Below are 16,360 nucleotides of genomic sequence, written 5' to 3'. Positions count from 1 at the left end.
GAAAGATGGAAAGGATTTGCTGAAATAGCTAACCGAACTAGAATACAAAAAAAGGTAGGTGCGAGGAGGTCAAGGAAACAAGTAAATGAAAGTTAAGTTATGGGAAGGTTCGTTGTGTTTTTTAATTGTTTCTATTTTTCTGCTTTTCTGTTTTTTATAATTTTTTTTTATTCTCTTCTTTCTTTATTGTGATGTGTTGTTAAGTTTTTGTTTAACTTGGAATTATCTCTTTCTCTTTTTGTAACATTTAAAACTTTAATAAATATTATTTAAAAATAAATAAATGAAGGAGTACGAATAGTCTTGAGGAAGCACAAGTGAAGCTAACAGAGGTCGAGACTGACTAAACACAGTGAGCTTGCACAAAATCGACCCCTCACGACATATATTCCTTTGTAGTGATTCGCTTGCCAGCTACTGATGATACGGAGCAGTTTATTTGGCTGCTGCTGCCGCCTTAAAAAATATAAGCACCTCTTGCTGAGTTGCCATTTAGTGCTGTACCCGAAGGAGCCTGGTTTATGGGCCTCTCCAGACTGGTGTTTTACCGCTGGTGTATCCCGCAGCTGTGGTGCAGCACGTTCAGCAAAACTAAGCAGGGTCTGGTGTGGTTTCAAATTGGATGGGGGACTTTTGCGTGTTGAGTTTTATGCATTGCAGGGGATTTGGACTTTTGGAAGGGTCCCTTCCAACTCTACAATTCTATGATTCTATGACACAATAATAGTGCATTGGTGGTGGGTTTTTTTTTCTGCTTTATTGTTTTACTCTTTGAATATTTTTAATTGGATTTTAAATGTGTTAATACAAACCCAAGGGGGAGAAAATCATGTTAACAAAAGAAGAATATTTGGGGGACATAAGACAGACATATCAGCCTCATGAAATGAAGAGATTTGCATCAAAAAAGTGTTGTGTCATTGGTGTCCTTATAGTATTTAAGAGCACATTTTACCAGGGAAAACTAACCTGCATATAACCTCTATATAAAACCACCAGGGTCACATATATATCAAAGTCCCTTTCCTATTTAGGTATAACAAGAATGTCTCCCTTATAATTTCAAACTGCTCTTTCTTAGCAGTTCCCCTAAGCACACAGTACTGACAAACTAAATGTTCAGAAAAAGCGATGTCCCAGATTTTTTGTCTAACCCCACCATTCTTGCTGAATACTGATGCTTTCAAATGGCTGGACAAGTAAATCCCATCAAATACAACAGCAGTTTCTTCTGAGTAACCAAACATAGGATTGTGTTGCAAGATGGGCAGAATTTATAGAGTGCAATGTTGATAACAACAATAAAACTGCTACCACCTAGAAACAGGCCATAGCTTTCATTTTATTTAACAAGATTTGTGTACAGCTTTTGAAAAAAGAGACCTGAAAAAATAAAACATCTTCTCAATTCACCACCAATTTCTTTTAAGAACCTCACAACCTGTGAACAGAAGTGGCAGTGAGAGGACTTTGTGAGCACCTCTGGTTGGGAGATGTTTTATACATCCTTCCTCTATCTTGGGGATAAAACTAGCTCTCCCCGCAACCAGCTGCACACTAGTTACAGGAACCATTGAAAAGATCCACTTTCTTCTTCCCATAAAGTTCAGCTAGGATTTTCTGGAGGGTTTCCAAACTGTATTCCTTGACTTCATTCTCACTGTTTTTCGCAAGGGCAGCCCAGGATTTTCTGTGCTGGTTATCAAGCACACAGCAAGCTGCCGACCAGATGTGGCTGGGCTTATTGACCCTGAGGTCCGAGATATACTCATCTCCGGGCACAGCTCCCACGAGGACGTACATATCACGGCAAGCCTGGGCTTCTTTCTTGAGAAGGCTCTCATGGTTGGCCCAGCCATCTTCGTTGAGCTTGCTATACTGGGGCACAATATTGGTCAAAGTGGAAGTGGCCGCTCTGCTGTCCTCGTCCGGTTGATGGCTCACTGGGTTCAAGTGCCCCTTTTCAATGCTTAAGGCCTGCGCATAATCATCGAAAGTGGCCTGGCTCTTCTTAATCCCTGCGGCGGCGACGTTGGTTTCACGCTCGTCTTCCATGGCCTTCCCCAAAGTCGGGTCTACGAGCTGAAAAACAGCAAGAAAAATATGTCAACTGCTCCCTGCTCAGACATGCAGTGGAACCAGGCAGAGGGCCTTCTCGGTAGTGGTGCCCACCCTGTGGAACGCCCTCACTTCAGATGTGAAGGAAATAAGTAGCTATCCTATCTTTAAAAGACATCTGAAGGTAGCCCTGTTCAGGGAAGTTTTTAACATTGAATGCTGTATTGTTTTTAATACTTGATTGGGAGCTGCCCAGAGTGGCTGGGGAAACTCAGCCAGATGGGCGGGGTATAAATAATAAATTATTATTATTATTATTATTATTATTATTATTATTATTATTAACCAAACCTTTGAGACTGAGGCTACATCCACGCCATACAGCACTATCATGTCACTTTGACAGTCTTGATTTCCTGCAAAGATCTCTGGGAACTTTAGTTTGTTAAAGGTGCTGAGAGTCATTAGGAGACCCCCCCATACCCCCCTCCCAAAGCTACAATTCCCAGAGCCCACTGGGAAGAGGGATTGTTTGCTAAGCCACTCTGAGAATAGTGTAGAAAGCAGTGATGATAGGTTGCACATTAACTTTTACTCAGAGTAGACCTATTGAAATCAGTGACCATGCATAATAATAATAATTTTATTCTTTATGCCCCAGCCATCTGACTGGGTTGCCCCTGCTACTCTGGGAAGCTTACAGCATATATAAAACAGTCAAGTAGTCAAGTACTTTATTACGGTCATAGACCAGCATAAACAAAACATTATACATAGATAGTATAACAGTATGAATCCAGGCGAATAATTATTAAATAAATAGGAGCTAGAACCAAACGTAGATTTAAACATATACATAGAGTACTTAATTAAGAATAGATAATGGGTCTGAAAATTTATAAGAAAGATTAAAAGATTAAAAGATCAGTTAACACAGCTATATGGGGTGGGCTTCAGAAGTGCGGATCTAATAATATGGGCCTTCAGTTTAGGATTGAATTGTAGCATAGATCATTATTCGTCAGATATCTATCATGGCAGCGCAATATCTGGTGACTGAATATGTGACTTCTGGGCTCTCTTCCTGTGAGCCAGACCAAGTTTTATTGCGACAAAAGCCAGCGACACCAAACACCACAAGACCAAACATATATAATTTATATAAAATAGTAAAATATCAAACTTCCTGATACAGGGCTGCCTTCAGATATCTTCTAAAAGTCAGATAGTTGTTTATTTCCTTGGCATCTGATGGGAGGGCGCCACTACCAAGATGGCCCTCTGCCTGGTTCCCTGTAACTCTGCTTCTTGCAATGATTAAGGAAGTTTCGTTCATTTTAATGGGTCTACTCTTTGAGTAAAAGCTAGTTGGGAACAACCTAATAAGCACAAATGCATTTGTTTATAAAAATGGTTGTATACCACAATTTCATAAAGTGTATCAAATAAGTTTATAGCAATTATATACGTACATAATAAAATCTGGTAAAGAAGTGGAACAGATTCCCATCTAATTATCTCAGAAAATGTTTATCTTCATTGGCCACTTAAGCCTGGTGGCAAAGAAACATATTTAAGCAGATGTTTAATAATAATAGTAATAGTAGTAATAATAATAATAATAATAATAATAATAATAATAATAATAATAATAATTTATTATTATTTGTACCCCGCCCATCTGGCTGGGTTTCCCCAGCCACTCTGGGCGGCTTCCATAAAAACCAGAAATACACTAAAATATCACAGATTAAAAACTTCCCTGAACAGGGCTGCCTTAAGATGTCTTCTGAATGTCAGGTAGTTATTTATCGCTTTGACATCCGATGGGAGGGCATTCCACAGGGCGGGTGCCACTACCAAGAAGGCCCTCTGCCTGGTTCCCTGTAGCTTTGCTTCTCGCAATGAGGGAACTGCCAGAAGGCCCTCGGTGCTGGACCTCAGCGTCCGGGCAGAACGATGGGGGTGGAGACGCTCCTTCAGGTAATCTATATAATCTATATAATCTATAGAAGACACCTGCTGAATCTTGCAGGAGCAGTGAACCTGGGAGGGGGGCTACCTGGTGTTGCTGAACTACAACTCCCACCGGCCCTAGTGAGCAAGAATGATGGGAGTTGTAGTTACGCCACCGGTGACACTGGTTCCCTGAACCTGCTCTGTTGAATGGAATTCCACAGGGATGGGATGACGGCATTCAATTGTCAGCTGAGCCTCACCAAATATGGTGCAGAAAAACAGGTGGCAAATTGGAAGGTCCTTTTGGATTGGGCAGGTGAGAAGTCCCCTTACCTGTGGCTCTATCATCCATCCTTGATATCTGTGTCCCTTCCCAGGTTTGCATTTGTAAGCAGAGTAGATGGGAATCCGCTTCTCCCGGTCATACATCGTGGCAAAGCGATAGGCGTTCCTATAGAACTGGCAGATCTTGGCTTCTCTGGGCGGCGTCAGAGATTCTCCAGGCGGCATCTTGTCCAAGAAGAACTCGAGGCAGTTCTTAAAATCCTGGACCACCTCTCCCTTTGCGGCCGTGAGAAAATGTGCAGCCCCATAGAGGAGGAAAGGCAGTAACATTACTAAGCTGTTTTTACTGTCCTATAGGTACTGTCCGAAACCTAGAGGTATCAGAAGCGATGCTAGAGGTGGTGAATCACTGTTAGGATCTTATAAAGAAGAGGTCAGCAAGAATTTGTCCCAGGGGTTTTTGTGTGTGTGTGAAAATGTCAGATGTGGCGGAGAAACTGGGGTGGGTTGGGGCAGGGTTATCAAAAATGCAAAGGCAGCCATGAGTCTGATAAGGAACATCAGAGCCACTCCCTCTCTGAGCTTACCCACAATTTGCAATTCAAGCCGGAGGAACGTGGGAACACAAATCCCTGTTTGAATTTGCACACCAGAGGTATTGATAAGGCACAAGAAGGGGGGGGGAGATGTAATGTGTTTGTTGTTAATGTGGTCTGCTTCCGCTGAATTTTGAAGTCACTATAGCAGGCACCAGAAATAACTTCCTAATGTTTAGTTGGAATCTCCTGTCTTGTAATTTGAAATTATTGGTTTCGGTCCTCCTCTCTGGAGCAGCAGAAAAGCAGCCTGCTCCATCCGCCATGTGGCAGTCCTTCAGCTATCATATCACCTGTCTTCTTTTCTCCAGGTTAAACATGCCCAATAAAATTACTTTGAGTTTCTTTAGCTTACCTACCGATAAGACTTTCCCAGTCGTGATGTATGGAAGTGAGAGCTGGACCATAAAGAAGGCTGATCGCTGAAGAATTGACGCTTTTGAATTATGGTGCTGGAGGAGACTCTTGAGAGTCCCATGGACTGCAAGAAGACCAAACCTCTCCATTCTGAAGGAAATCAGCCCTGAGTGCTCACTGAAAGGACAGATCTTGAAGCTGAGGCTCCAAGACTTTGGCCACCTCATGAGAAGAGAAGACTCCCTGGAAAAGACCCTGATGTTGAGAAAGATGGAGGGCACAAGGAGAAGGGGACGACAGAGGACGAGATGGTTGGACAGTGTTCTCAAACCTACCAACATGAGTTTGATCAAACTGCGGGAGGCACTGGAAGACAGGAGTGCCTGGCATGCTCTGGTCCATGGGGTTGGGTTGGACACGACTAAACGACTAAACAACAACAAACCGATAAGACATCTCCTTCTTCAGTAGACAGGTGTTCAGACAGCTGTTAACAGCTGCAGTTCTTTGACACAGAGCAGCAGCAGATCCTGATTTTTATGTTTATCTGTCACGTCAACCGAGTGGTTTTTCATTTTGCTTGTGGTGAATTTCAAATCAGTGGGAGGGTGGGATGCCTCTGGGGTAAAGAAGCCTGCCTCTAGCATGCCCCCAAGCAGAAAGGAAAGGACTTGGCTCAGCGGAGGTACATTTGTTTTGCATGAAGTTCTAGCTAGATCAGCTGCTGCCTCTGAGGTTCACTGAAGCAGATTTTCTGGCCGCCGTCTGTTTCCCCTCCCATTGCACCCAGTCCTATTTCCAGCCTTTTTAAAAAATTGAGACTAGTTTAATTCAGGCATAGCCAAAGTTGGCCCTCCAGCTGTTTTGGGACTACAACTCCCATCATCCCTGACCACTGGTCCTGTTAGCTAGGGATGATGGGAGTTGTAGTCCCAAAACAGCTGGAGGGCCAACTTTGGCCATGCCTGGTTTAATTGAACAAAATAAAGTAGAAATAAAAAGCGGATGATGAAGAAAATATATATATCATTATATATGCAAACAACTACAATACCATTGCCTAGGACATAAGCATATAAATGTTATTATTAACCAAATACATATATGTTTATAACCTACTATATTTTTTTATAAACACGTTCCAAATGTCATTATACTTGTCCAGAAAAAGTCTACACTTTTAAACGATCTGTCCATAAGTTGCGAATCTTGTCATATCTCAAAATCCATTGACCAAAAAGGAGCCATAGATTTATATTTCCAATGCATCAATCTCTGTCTTTGGGCTGTAAGTAAGGGCATGAAAAATCAATTTACGCTGCCCAGTTGTACAATACAATAGGTTTGTAATTCCAAATAATCTTTTCCTCTGGCCTATTTCCAGTCTTGTGAATGTTAAAACTTTGGGGAGATCTGTAGGAGAGAATCTGGGGGCTCAACAATTCTCCCCTGCATATGCATCCTTTTGTTCCCACATTCATATTACAAGAAAAACGTGAGAGTCAAGAGCCGGGCATTTTGTCTTCTAATATGCAATGCCATTGAGTTTATTTGACCCATTGGTGTTTTTCTCCAGGTGAAACCAGACCTTTCTTGTTCTCTAATGCGGTATCTAACTCGGCGATGGAGAATCAGTGGTCCTCCTAATGTTCTTGAACTCCCATCATCCCATCATGGCCAAGGCTATTGGCCGTTTGTAGTCCAACAGCTGAAGAACCACTGGTTCCCTATCCCTGAGCTAATAAAAGGTAAAAAAGAAAAGAACAAAAGGCAAAGGACTCCTGGATGGTTAAGTCCAGTCAAAGGCGACTATGGGGTTGTGGCGCTCATCTTGCTTTCAGGCTGAGGGAGCTGGCGTTTGTCCACAGACAGTTTTCCGGGTCATGTGGCCAGCATGACCAAGACACTTCTGGCACATGGAGGACCATGATGGAAACCAGAGAGCATGGAAGCACCATTTACCTTCCCGCTGCAGTGGTACCTATTTATCTACTTGCACTGGCGTGCTTCAAACTGCAAGGTTGGCAGGAGCTGGGACAGAGCAACGGGAGCTCACCTCATCGAGGGGATTCAAACTGCCAACCTTCAGATTGGCAAGCCCAAGAGGCTCAGTGGTTTAGACCACAGTGCCACCCGCTCCCATGCCCCTGAACTAACGCATCAATTCAGCATGGAAAGGCACCATTGATCAGCTTTGAAATGGACTCATTGACTTTTGCCATGTGCATAGGAGAAAATAATAATAATAATAATAATAATAATAATAATAATAATAATAATAATAAAAATAAATAAATAAATTTTATTTATATCCCGCCCTCCCCAGCTGAAGCTGGGCTCAGGGTGGCTAACAACAATCAAAATAATCCAACGATTCTAAAAACATTTCATTATAAAAATTAATTAAAATCAAATTTATGGCAACCAATAAGCAAAATTCTATGCAGATTGCTAGAGGAGGGGGGTCAGGCTGCGCCCTGACCAAAGGCCTGGTGGAACAGCTCTGTTTTGCAGGCCCTGCGGAAAGAACCTTTCTCCTTCGCCTGGAATCCCCCTCCCAGCATTTTCTTCTTTTCACAGACTGAAGGTGTACATTGAGTTTGCATGGCCCCTGGGAACTCTGCTTACTTGACTGCAAAAATAATAAATAAATAAATTCCGACTTACTTGAAAACAGAGAACTTTACTAGCACACATTCCACACTTTTAACATTCTCATAACGAAGAGGTCAGATAATAATAATAATAATAATAATAATAATAATAATAATAATAATAATTTATTTATATCCTGCCCTTTCCAGCCGAAGCTGGGCTCAGAGCGGCTAACAACAGTAAAAGTAATACAGCATTCTAAAATCAATTCATTCTAAAATCAAATCAAAATCAAATTAATGGCAACCACTGGGCTAGAGTTCTATGAGGATTACCAAAGGAGGGGGTCAGACTGTGCCTTGGCCAAAGGCCTGGCGGAACAGCTCTGTCTTGCAGGCCCTGAGGAAAGATGTCAAGTCCCGCAGGGCCCTAGTCTCTTGTGACAGAGCGTTCCACCAGATTGGGGCCATAGCCGAAAAAGCACTGGCTCTGGTTGAGGCCAGCCTAACCTCCAAGATGTTTTTATTTGAAGACCGCAAGGTCCTCCATGGGACATACCAGGAGAGGCGGTCCTGAAGGTACGAGGGTCCTAGGGCTTTAAAGGTTGAAAACCAGCACCTCAAACCTGATCCTGTACTCCACCGGGAGCTAGTGAAGCTACAGATAGCACTACAGATATGTATTTTTGTACCATTTTAGTGTGGGCATTCTGTGACGGGAGATTTTGTAAGCTGTTTTTCAGCCACCACCAGCTTGATTGCTTCCAGTCCCATCCAGTATGAGCATACTGGGTGCAGCTGATGGGAACCACAGATCCAAAACACTTGGGAGATATTTGGGAAGGTTGCTTGGGATGCCTCTAACCCCCCTTACAATGGCAGCAACCTTTTGTAGCGTAAAGGTAAAGGGACCCCTGACCATTAGGTCCAGTCGTGACCGACTCTGGGGTTGTGGCGCTCATCTCGCTTTACTGGCCGAGGGAGCCGGCGTACAGCTTCCGGGTCATGTGGCCAGCATGACTAAGCCGCTTCTGGCGAACCAGAGCAGCGCACGGAAACGCCGTTTACCTTCCCACTGGAGTGGTACCTATTTATCTACTTGCACTTTGACGTGCTTTCAAACTGCTAGGTTGGCAGGAGCAGGGACTGAGCAATGGGAGCTCACCCCGTTTTGGGGATTCAAACCGCCGAACTTCTGATCGGCAAGCTCTAGGCTCTGTGGTTTAACCCACAGCGCCACCCACGTCCTTTTAAAAGATTTTTCAGGCTGCAATATCCTTGACCACTTTGCCTGGCAGTAAGGCCCATTTAACTCAATGGGGTGTCTCCTGAATAGGCAGGCATGAAAAGGTCTGTGCCAAGTTCCTGTGCTGAAGACTGCACTGGGACCCGGGTTCCTTGCTTAGCCTCAGTGCCAATGATTTAACATTTTGAAACACTCTCTAATCTTGAGTAAGATCACTATTCCTGCTAGCTCAGGGCCAAATGCGATTCTGCTGTCCCTTTGCATTTTACAACACAGGCTCTTTTTCTTTTTAAATGCAAAGCGTATCAGCTGCAGGGCTGATAATTAACAAGATTTACTCTCTCTGTAGTTCCCCTTTCCCTTGCCTTTCTTCTTTCTTTATTGCATTATATCCCAACTTTTTCTTCCCAGGATCTCAGGTTCTCCCTCTCTTGTTTTGTTTTGCTTTGAATTTATGTAGTTAAGCCTAGAATGGTGGTTCCGCCTCTCTCCCCCTCCAATATTGAATTTATTCTGTGTTTGTCAAATTTCTGATTTTTGAATGCAGTGGCCTGCTGTGCATTTTGTATATTTGTATTTGGACATCTTGAAATTTTGCTGTAAGCTGCTTTGGGTACAGCTCATTGTGGGAAAGAGGCATATAAGTAAACTCAATAAGTCAAGCAATATCCACAACAGCCCTGTGAGGTACGTTTGGCTGAGAGGTCAGCCAGTGAACTTCATGGATGAGTGAGGATTTGAACCCGGGTTCCCAAGTCCTAGTTCAGCAATCTAACCACTGCATTATTAGCTCTCATTGCTCTTCTTTTTCTTTGGTGATCACTCATAAGACCATGAACATGGTCTTAACAGTGGGTCTGTAAGTGACTGTGGAGGCCAATTCTGGATCCACACGTCCTTCCAGAGTAGGGACATAGGTTTCTGGGCAGGAGTTGATCACAGTGTGGATTTGCCAAGCATGCTTTCCTCCTAGCATGTTTCTTCTGTCCTGAGTTCGAGTGTCTTCAAAGCCCATGAGACCTTTGGTAAAGGCTGTTCTCCAACTGGAGCGCTCGCAGGCCAGTGTTTCCGAGTTGTCGGTGTTTATACTACATTTTTTTAGATTTGCCTTGAGAGAGTCTTTAAACCTCTTTTGTTGACCGCAGCATTACGCTTTCCATTTTTAAGTTTGCAATAGAGTAGTTGCTTTGGAAGACGATAATCAAGCATCTGAACAACAGGACCAGTCCAACGAAGTTGATGTTGAAGAATCATTGACAATGGTGATCTTTGCTTTTTCCAGTATGCTGCTATTAGTCTGCCTGTCTTCCCAAGTGATTTGTAAAAAAAATTTCAGAGACACCGTTGATGGAATCTTTCGAGGAGTTGGAGATGGCGTTTATAAGTGGTCCATGTGTCACAAGCATGCAGTAAGGTTGGTAGTACAATAGCTTTGTAAACAAGCATTTTGGTTTCCCTGTGAATGGCCTTTTACCTTTTCCTCATTGCTATAGTAGTAGTCTTCTTTTCTTTGGCGATCACTCGTAGCGAGTAAGATTGTCTTCCATAAGCACGGTTTTAAATGTGAGTCCATAACTGACTGTGGAGGTCAGTTCTGGATCCACACATCCTTCCACAGTCGGGACATTGGTTCCTATGTGGTAGTTGATCTCGGTGTGGATTTGCCAAGCGTGCCTTCCTCTTAGCACGTTTCTCCCTTGCGTCCTGAGTTCGAGTGTCTTCAAAGCCCATGACACCTTTGGTAAAGGCTGTTCTCCAACTGGAGAGCTCGCAGGCCAGTGTTTCCCAGTTGTCAGTGTTTCTACTACATATAGTAGTAGTATAACTTGCTTTAACCCAGCATGTCCCAGGGTGGGTTCAGCAACCTAAAATTCAGTTTTTAAAACAGTTAAAACAAATTAGGAATAGGATATTATTACTACACCATTTGCCTTTAAATAAATCTGCATATTAAAAATCAAAGGTGTATTTAATGGGACATCTGGGGTGGACCCAGATTAATGGACCCCCCCCCCCCCGGTTCCCCTCACAAAGTTACAATTCCCAGAGAGGCAACTCTGGAAATTGTAGCTCTCTGAAGCACCCTAACAACTCCCAGCACCCTTTGCAAACTACATCTCCCAGGATTCCTTGCAGGAACCCACACCTGCTTAAAGTGGTATCCTAGTGATGTGAATGTATGGGATGAATGCAACCAGAATTATATTTTCCTGGGAAGAGGGAATATTTATTTAACTCAGTTTAAACTTGACACACCACACAGACATACATGGACTGAGGTGGACAGAGCAATAGCAGGCAAGCAAACTATTTATGACGCACTCAAAAATAGCAGTAATATCTGCTCCCAGCATTCACTCACAAGGGCACTTGGATTTTGCTTTGTCGGGTGGAGGAGGATTAAGGCAAAAGCACCAAAAATAAATCCTTAGCTTGTTCAAACAGTATAATTCCAAATCTCTTCATTTCATGGAGCTTGGGCGCCCTCTTGTGCTCAAAGGCTGTCGCTTACCCACAACATCACAGGAATTGACTGCATGTCAGGTTGCTGCTTTTAAATGGGGAAAAACACACCACTGTTGCTATTTTGTGCAAGGTACATTTTGTCTGTTTTGCTTTCTGTGCTTTTTGAAACAGTCGGTTCCTATGCCAGAAGCAACAGAGCCTAACGGAGGACGCATATGTTTGTAGGAGGAATGTGCCAAGACAGAAAATGTGCTTTGCGTTTAATGAGCTGAGGGCCAGACAGGGAGAGCTGGGGACCACATACCTGAAGGAGCATCTCCACCTCCATTGTTCAGCCCGGACACTGAGGTCCAGCGCACAGGGCCTTCTGGTGGTTCCCTCACTGCGAGAAGTGAGGTTACAGGGAACCGGGCAGAGGGCCTTCTCGGTAGTGGTGCCCGCCCTGTAGAACGCCCTCCCACCAGATGTCAAGGCAATAAACAACTATCTGACTTTTAGAAGACATCTGAAGGCAGCCCTGTTTAGGGAAGCTTTTAATGTTTGATGTTTTATCGCTTTTTTCTTATTAATATCATCATTAATTATGTTGGGAGCCACCAGAGTGGCTGGGGAAACCCAGCCAGATGGATGGGGTATAAATATTTGTTGTTGTTATTTGCAATCCCGAGATTTCCCTTGGGAGGTTTCCCTCCTTCATTGCCCCCTGTGGAGATGGTAGCACCGAAACAGCGCCACACGTCCTCCTGTCCTGTACTCTCTACAAAGACCTGAGGAGCGAGATCATCACCCCACTCTTACTTACCACCCCAGGCCGCCCATCTGAGGCCACCATGTCCTTTCTTCTATCAGATCAAAATGAGCAGATAACAGCAAAGGTTGCTAGGTTCATAGCAGGGGCAATCAGAATAAGGGCCACTAACTGACGGCTGATTCAGGACTTTAAATTGTGCTTTTATATCAAATTTCCTTTTCTGCGTATACTTAAATGTTTTACTGTTGCTGTTACTTGGCTGCTGCATGAAAAAGCAACACCAGAGGGCAGCACACCCTCAAAGATTTTAGCTGCATGTGCTCATATTGGGGTGAGAACATAGCTCAGCGGCAGAGCACATTTTCTGCACATTAATTCCTTGGTAGCGCCAGCTCAAAGGATCTTCTAGTAGCAGGGGCGGTGGTCCAAAATCCTCTGGGACAACCAAGGTGATCCAGGGCCTGGAAACCAAGCCTTATGAGGAACGGTTGAAGGAGTTGGGCATGTTTAGCCTGGAGGAGACTGAGAGGAGACACGATAGCCATCTTCAGATATCTCGAGGGCTGTCACATGGAACAAGCTTGTTTTCTCCTGCTCCTGGAGGGTAGGACTCGAACCAATGGCTTCAAGTTACAAGAAAGCAGATTCCGACCAAACATCAGGAAGAAGTTTCTGGCAGCCAGAGCTATTGGACAGTTGAATAGACTCCTGTGGAAGCTGGGGGACTCCTTCCTTGCAGGTTTTGAAGCAGAGGTTGGATTCTCTAGGCTAACAGATTGAGGTTGAATCCTGACAGGACAGAAGTACTGTCCTTGGGGAACAGGGAGCGGGCAGGTGTGGAGGACTCCCTGGTCCTGAATGGGGTAACTGTGCCCCTGAAGGACCAGGTGCGCAGCCTGGGAGTCATTCTGAACTCACAGCTGTCCATGGAGGCACAGGTCCATTCTGTGTCCAGGGCAGCTGTTTACCAGCTCCATCTGGTACGTAGGCTGAGACCCTCCCTGCCTACAGACTGTCTCACCAGAGTGGTGCATGCTCTGGTTATCTCCCGCTTGGACTACTGCAATGCGCTGTACGTGGGGCTACCTTTGAAGGCGACCCGGAAACTACAACTAATCCAGAATGCGGCAGCTAGACTGGTGACTGGGAGCGGCCGCCGAGACCATATAACACTGGTCTTGAAAGACCTACATTGGCTCCCAGTACGTTTCCGAGCACAATTCAAAGTATTGGTGCTGACCTTGAAAGCCCTAAATGGCCTCGGTCCAGTATACCTCAAGGAGCGTCTCCACCCCCATCATTCTGCCCGGACGCTGAGGTCCAGCTCTGAGGGCCTTCTGGCAGTTGCCTTGTGCGAGAAGCCAAGTGTCAGAGCTGCCCCAAGGTCCCAGCTCACAGAGGACCAACGCCAGGTCGTCGTTATGTACAAAAGTCTTTATTAAAGTTCAGTTTCCATTTCAAAGCCGCAGCGCGCAGCTCTACGTCTTAAACCCTAGACCGTCGAAGTTCCGTCTGAATGTCCTCCCCCCTGACACCAGTTTAAGATTCTAGCCCTGCTCCACCTCTTCCTCTGCTCTCTCCTCCGCTGGGTCCTCCTGCCCGCTGAGGCATTCCCCTTTCTGGACTCTTCTGACGCTGAGTCGCCTGACTCCTCCCCCTGCCTCCGGCGGGCTTTAGGACCTGGTTCCCAGTCCTCGTTCTCTACTGTCCCGCTCGCCTGTACATTTGAACTTGGCTCTCGCGCCAACCCAGTGACCTTCCTCCTGACCGTTACACTGCTTCTATCACTGCTTCCCTCTTCCAGGATGCTGGCTGGACCTGACCTCCCCTCCGTTGCCTGACTCTCCGATGGAGGCGTGGTCAGCCCTGACTCATCTTCTCTCCCTGGTGGGGGGTACGCTGGACCCGATATCTGGGACTCTTCCCCCCACCCATGCTCTGGTGGGGAAGCTGGTCCTGATCTCCAACTGCTGCTCTGGGAGTCCCCGCTGGCCCCTTGCTTCTGGAGTGTCCCCCTTGGGACCCCCCTTGCCCTGGCCACCGGGGCCCCCTTCTGTGAATCTTCCGATTCGCTGGAGAGGCTCATGGAATCTCTCGGGCCACTGTCATCTTCTCCTACGCTGCCCTCCGATTCTTCCCCTTCGCTCTCCCTTTCCTCCCTTCCCTGTGCTTCTGCTCCTGAGCCCCTGACACCAAGTTACAGGGAACCAGGCAGAGGGCCTTCTCGGTGGTGGCACCTGCTGTGTGGAACGCCCTCCCACCAGATGTCAAAGAGAACAACAACTACTGGACTTTTAGAAGACATCTGAAGGCAGCCTTGCTTAGGGAAGCTTTTAATGTTTGATGTATTGCGGTATTTTAATATTTTGTTGGAAGCTGTCAAGAGTGGCTGGGGAAGCCGAGCCAGATGGGCGGGGTATAAATAAATTATAATTATTATTATTATTATTATTATTATTATTATTATTATTAGTTGAGATTCCTGCATTGCAGGGGGTTGGACTAGATGACCTTTGGTGTCCCCTGCAACTCTACGATTCAATTATTCTAGGCCGGTTCTTGCAAAGGATGGGGCCAGTGCTGGGAAACACTTTGTGAGGTGGGAAAGAGCCTTCCAGTAATCGGCACCTCACACAATCTTTTGATTGTCCGCTGATCACAAGTCAACGTTCTTCCTTGACATTATGATGGATTCCTTTCACGTAACCAGACGATTCTGCACATGCATGCAACTTTCGAAAGGGAAAATAACGGCAGGTACAATTTATGCTGCGGTTGATTTGCAAACTGCACTGCAATCTTTATTGCACTGGTCCCCAACAACAGCCTTGTGAGGTAGTCTGTTCCTACCCCCCCCACCTTACAGATGAGAACTGACATATCCCAGTTTCAGACACTGTCTCTTGACCTTGAAGCAGACCTTCAAACCCAGGTTTTTGCAGTTCCAGCTCTCCAAGCAACCGAAGCACACAATTTATTTGAAATACAGTTGCAACTTTGGATGGGCTTATACACGGTGCTCTTCCCCAATCACTATAACCGATTTCAAATGGTGCTAGAAAGAGAAATAGACTCTGAACACCAGAAGAAATCAGTCATCCTCTAAAGGGGTTACAGGAATCTGTAGATGCTGATGCTAATGTAATATGTGCTGGGAATATTGAAAGTATATATATGTTAAAACAACAACACAGCATACTTTCAGTTCAGATGCTGAACGAGCAAATATTCCATTGTGTAAGTCTAATTAAACACCTTCACATCTTAATAGGATATTGGATGTGACTGACAAAGCTATGGCAGGAGTCCTTTACACCTGCCAATTCAATTTCCTTTGAATCGCTGCAGCATATCCTTTGTTATCTGTAGCCATTCTGAAAACTACCTCTCTTTTGCTTATTACACATGCTTTGTTGAATTGTCGTTCCAATTCGTCTCTGGCTCTGCTTTTACTTGCAAACCCCCCAAAAATTAAGACTCTTACTAACGTGCATAAGATCTGCCTTGTTTTTACTCTTTTTGCAAACTGCTTTAAGGTTTCTGCTTTTGCAATCAAGTAGTATATGAATTTTGTTAAATGAATCAAGAGAACGTCCCGGAGAAAAGGCCCACACAGAAATGGGATTCTAAATGGGCTCTATCTGAGCGTCTGACAACCCACTTAATTCCTCACCAAGCAAACCTTGCTCTGTTCTCCCGCCTCCCCTCGCAACTTTACTAAACACAGCTTTGCAATAATCTGAGCATCTCAATCTCTCTTTTTAACCAGTTCCCTAGGAGGACACCATTTTGATGGGTTATGCTTAAAAAACAAACCATGGTTGGATGGTCATCTGTCAGAGATCCTTCAGCCGTGATTCCTGTACCGCAGGGAGCTAGACTAGAAAACTCTTGGGACCCCCCCCCCCAACTCTACGGTCTTTGCTCAACATTGCTACCGTGCCGTGTGAGTCCATGCCGGTGATAAATCCTTTTCTGATGCCGTTTGTCCCAGAAGGATTTTTCGGGAGGCCTTACACTTCCTTTGCCTCCAAACCAGAGTCGCTTC

General features: G+C 44.9%; 1 protein-coding gene and 1 long non-coding RNA gene across 4 annotated transcripts in view; one reads left to right on the top strand and one right to left on the bottom strand.

The window, feature by feature from the left end:
* LOC309352072 overlaps positions 1 to 16,193 on the top strand; it is a 33,385-nt gene extending 17,192 nt beyond the window's left edge. The window contains exon 2 of the long non-coding RNA XR_014161086.1: positions 14,786 to 16,193. This is a non-coding gene — a long non-coding RNA (uncharacterized lncRNA). The remainder of the gene's footprint in view (positions 1 to 14,785) is intronic.
* LOC309351967 (endonuclease domain-containing 1 protein-like) overlaps positions 1 to 16,360 on the bottom strand; it is a 198,566-nt gene that overhangs the window by 34,234 nt on the left and 147,972 nt on the right. The window contains exons 1-2 of one of the 3 annotated variants that reach the window (XR_014160987.1): positions 4,351 to 5,553; positions 1,160 to 2,082 (exon numbers count right to left, since the gene is read on the bottom strand). Coding sequence is in view for 2 of the 3 variants with exons in the window: in XM_081880200.1 (XP_081736326.1) it covers positions 1,558 to 2,082; positions 4,351 to 4,632 (807 nt within the window). In the remaining variant the exon portion in view is untranslated. Of the gene's footprint in view, positions 1 to 686; positions 2,083 to 4,350; positions 5,554 to 16,360 lie in introns of those variants that run through there. The other 2 variants (XM_081880200.1, XM_081880201.1) reach the window with 2 other exon arrangements.

This window comes from Podarcis erhardii, assembly GCF_964252035.2.
Source record: "Podarcis erhardii genome assembly, chromosome: 10".
NCBI classification, from domain to species: Eukaryota; Metazoa; Chordata; class Lepidosauria; order Squamata; family Lacertidae; genus Podarcis; species Podarcis erhardii.
This window is presented reverse-complemented; position numbering and strand designations above follow the sequence as displayed.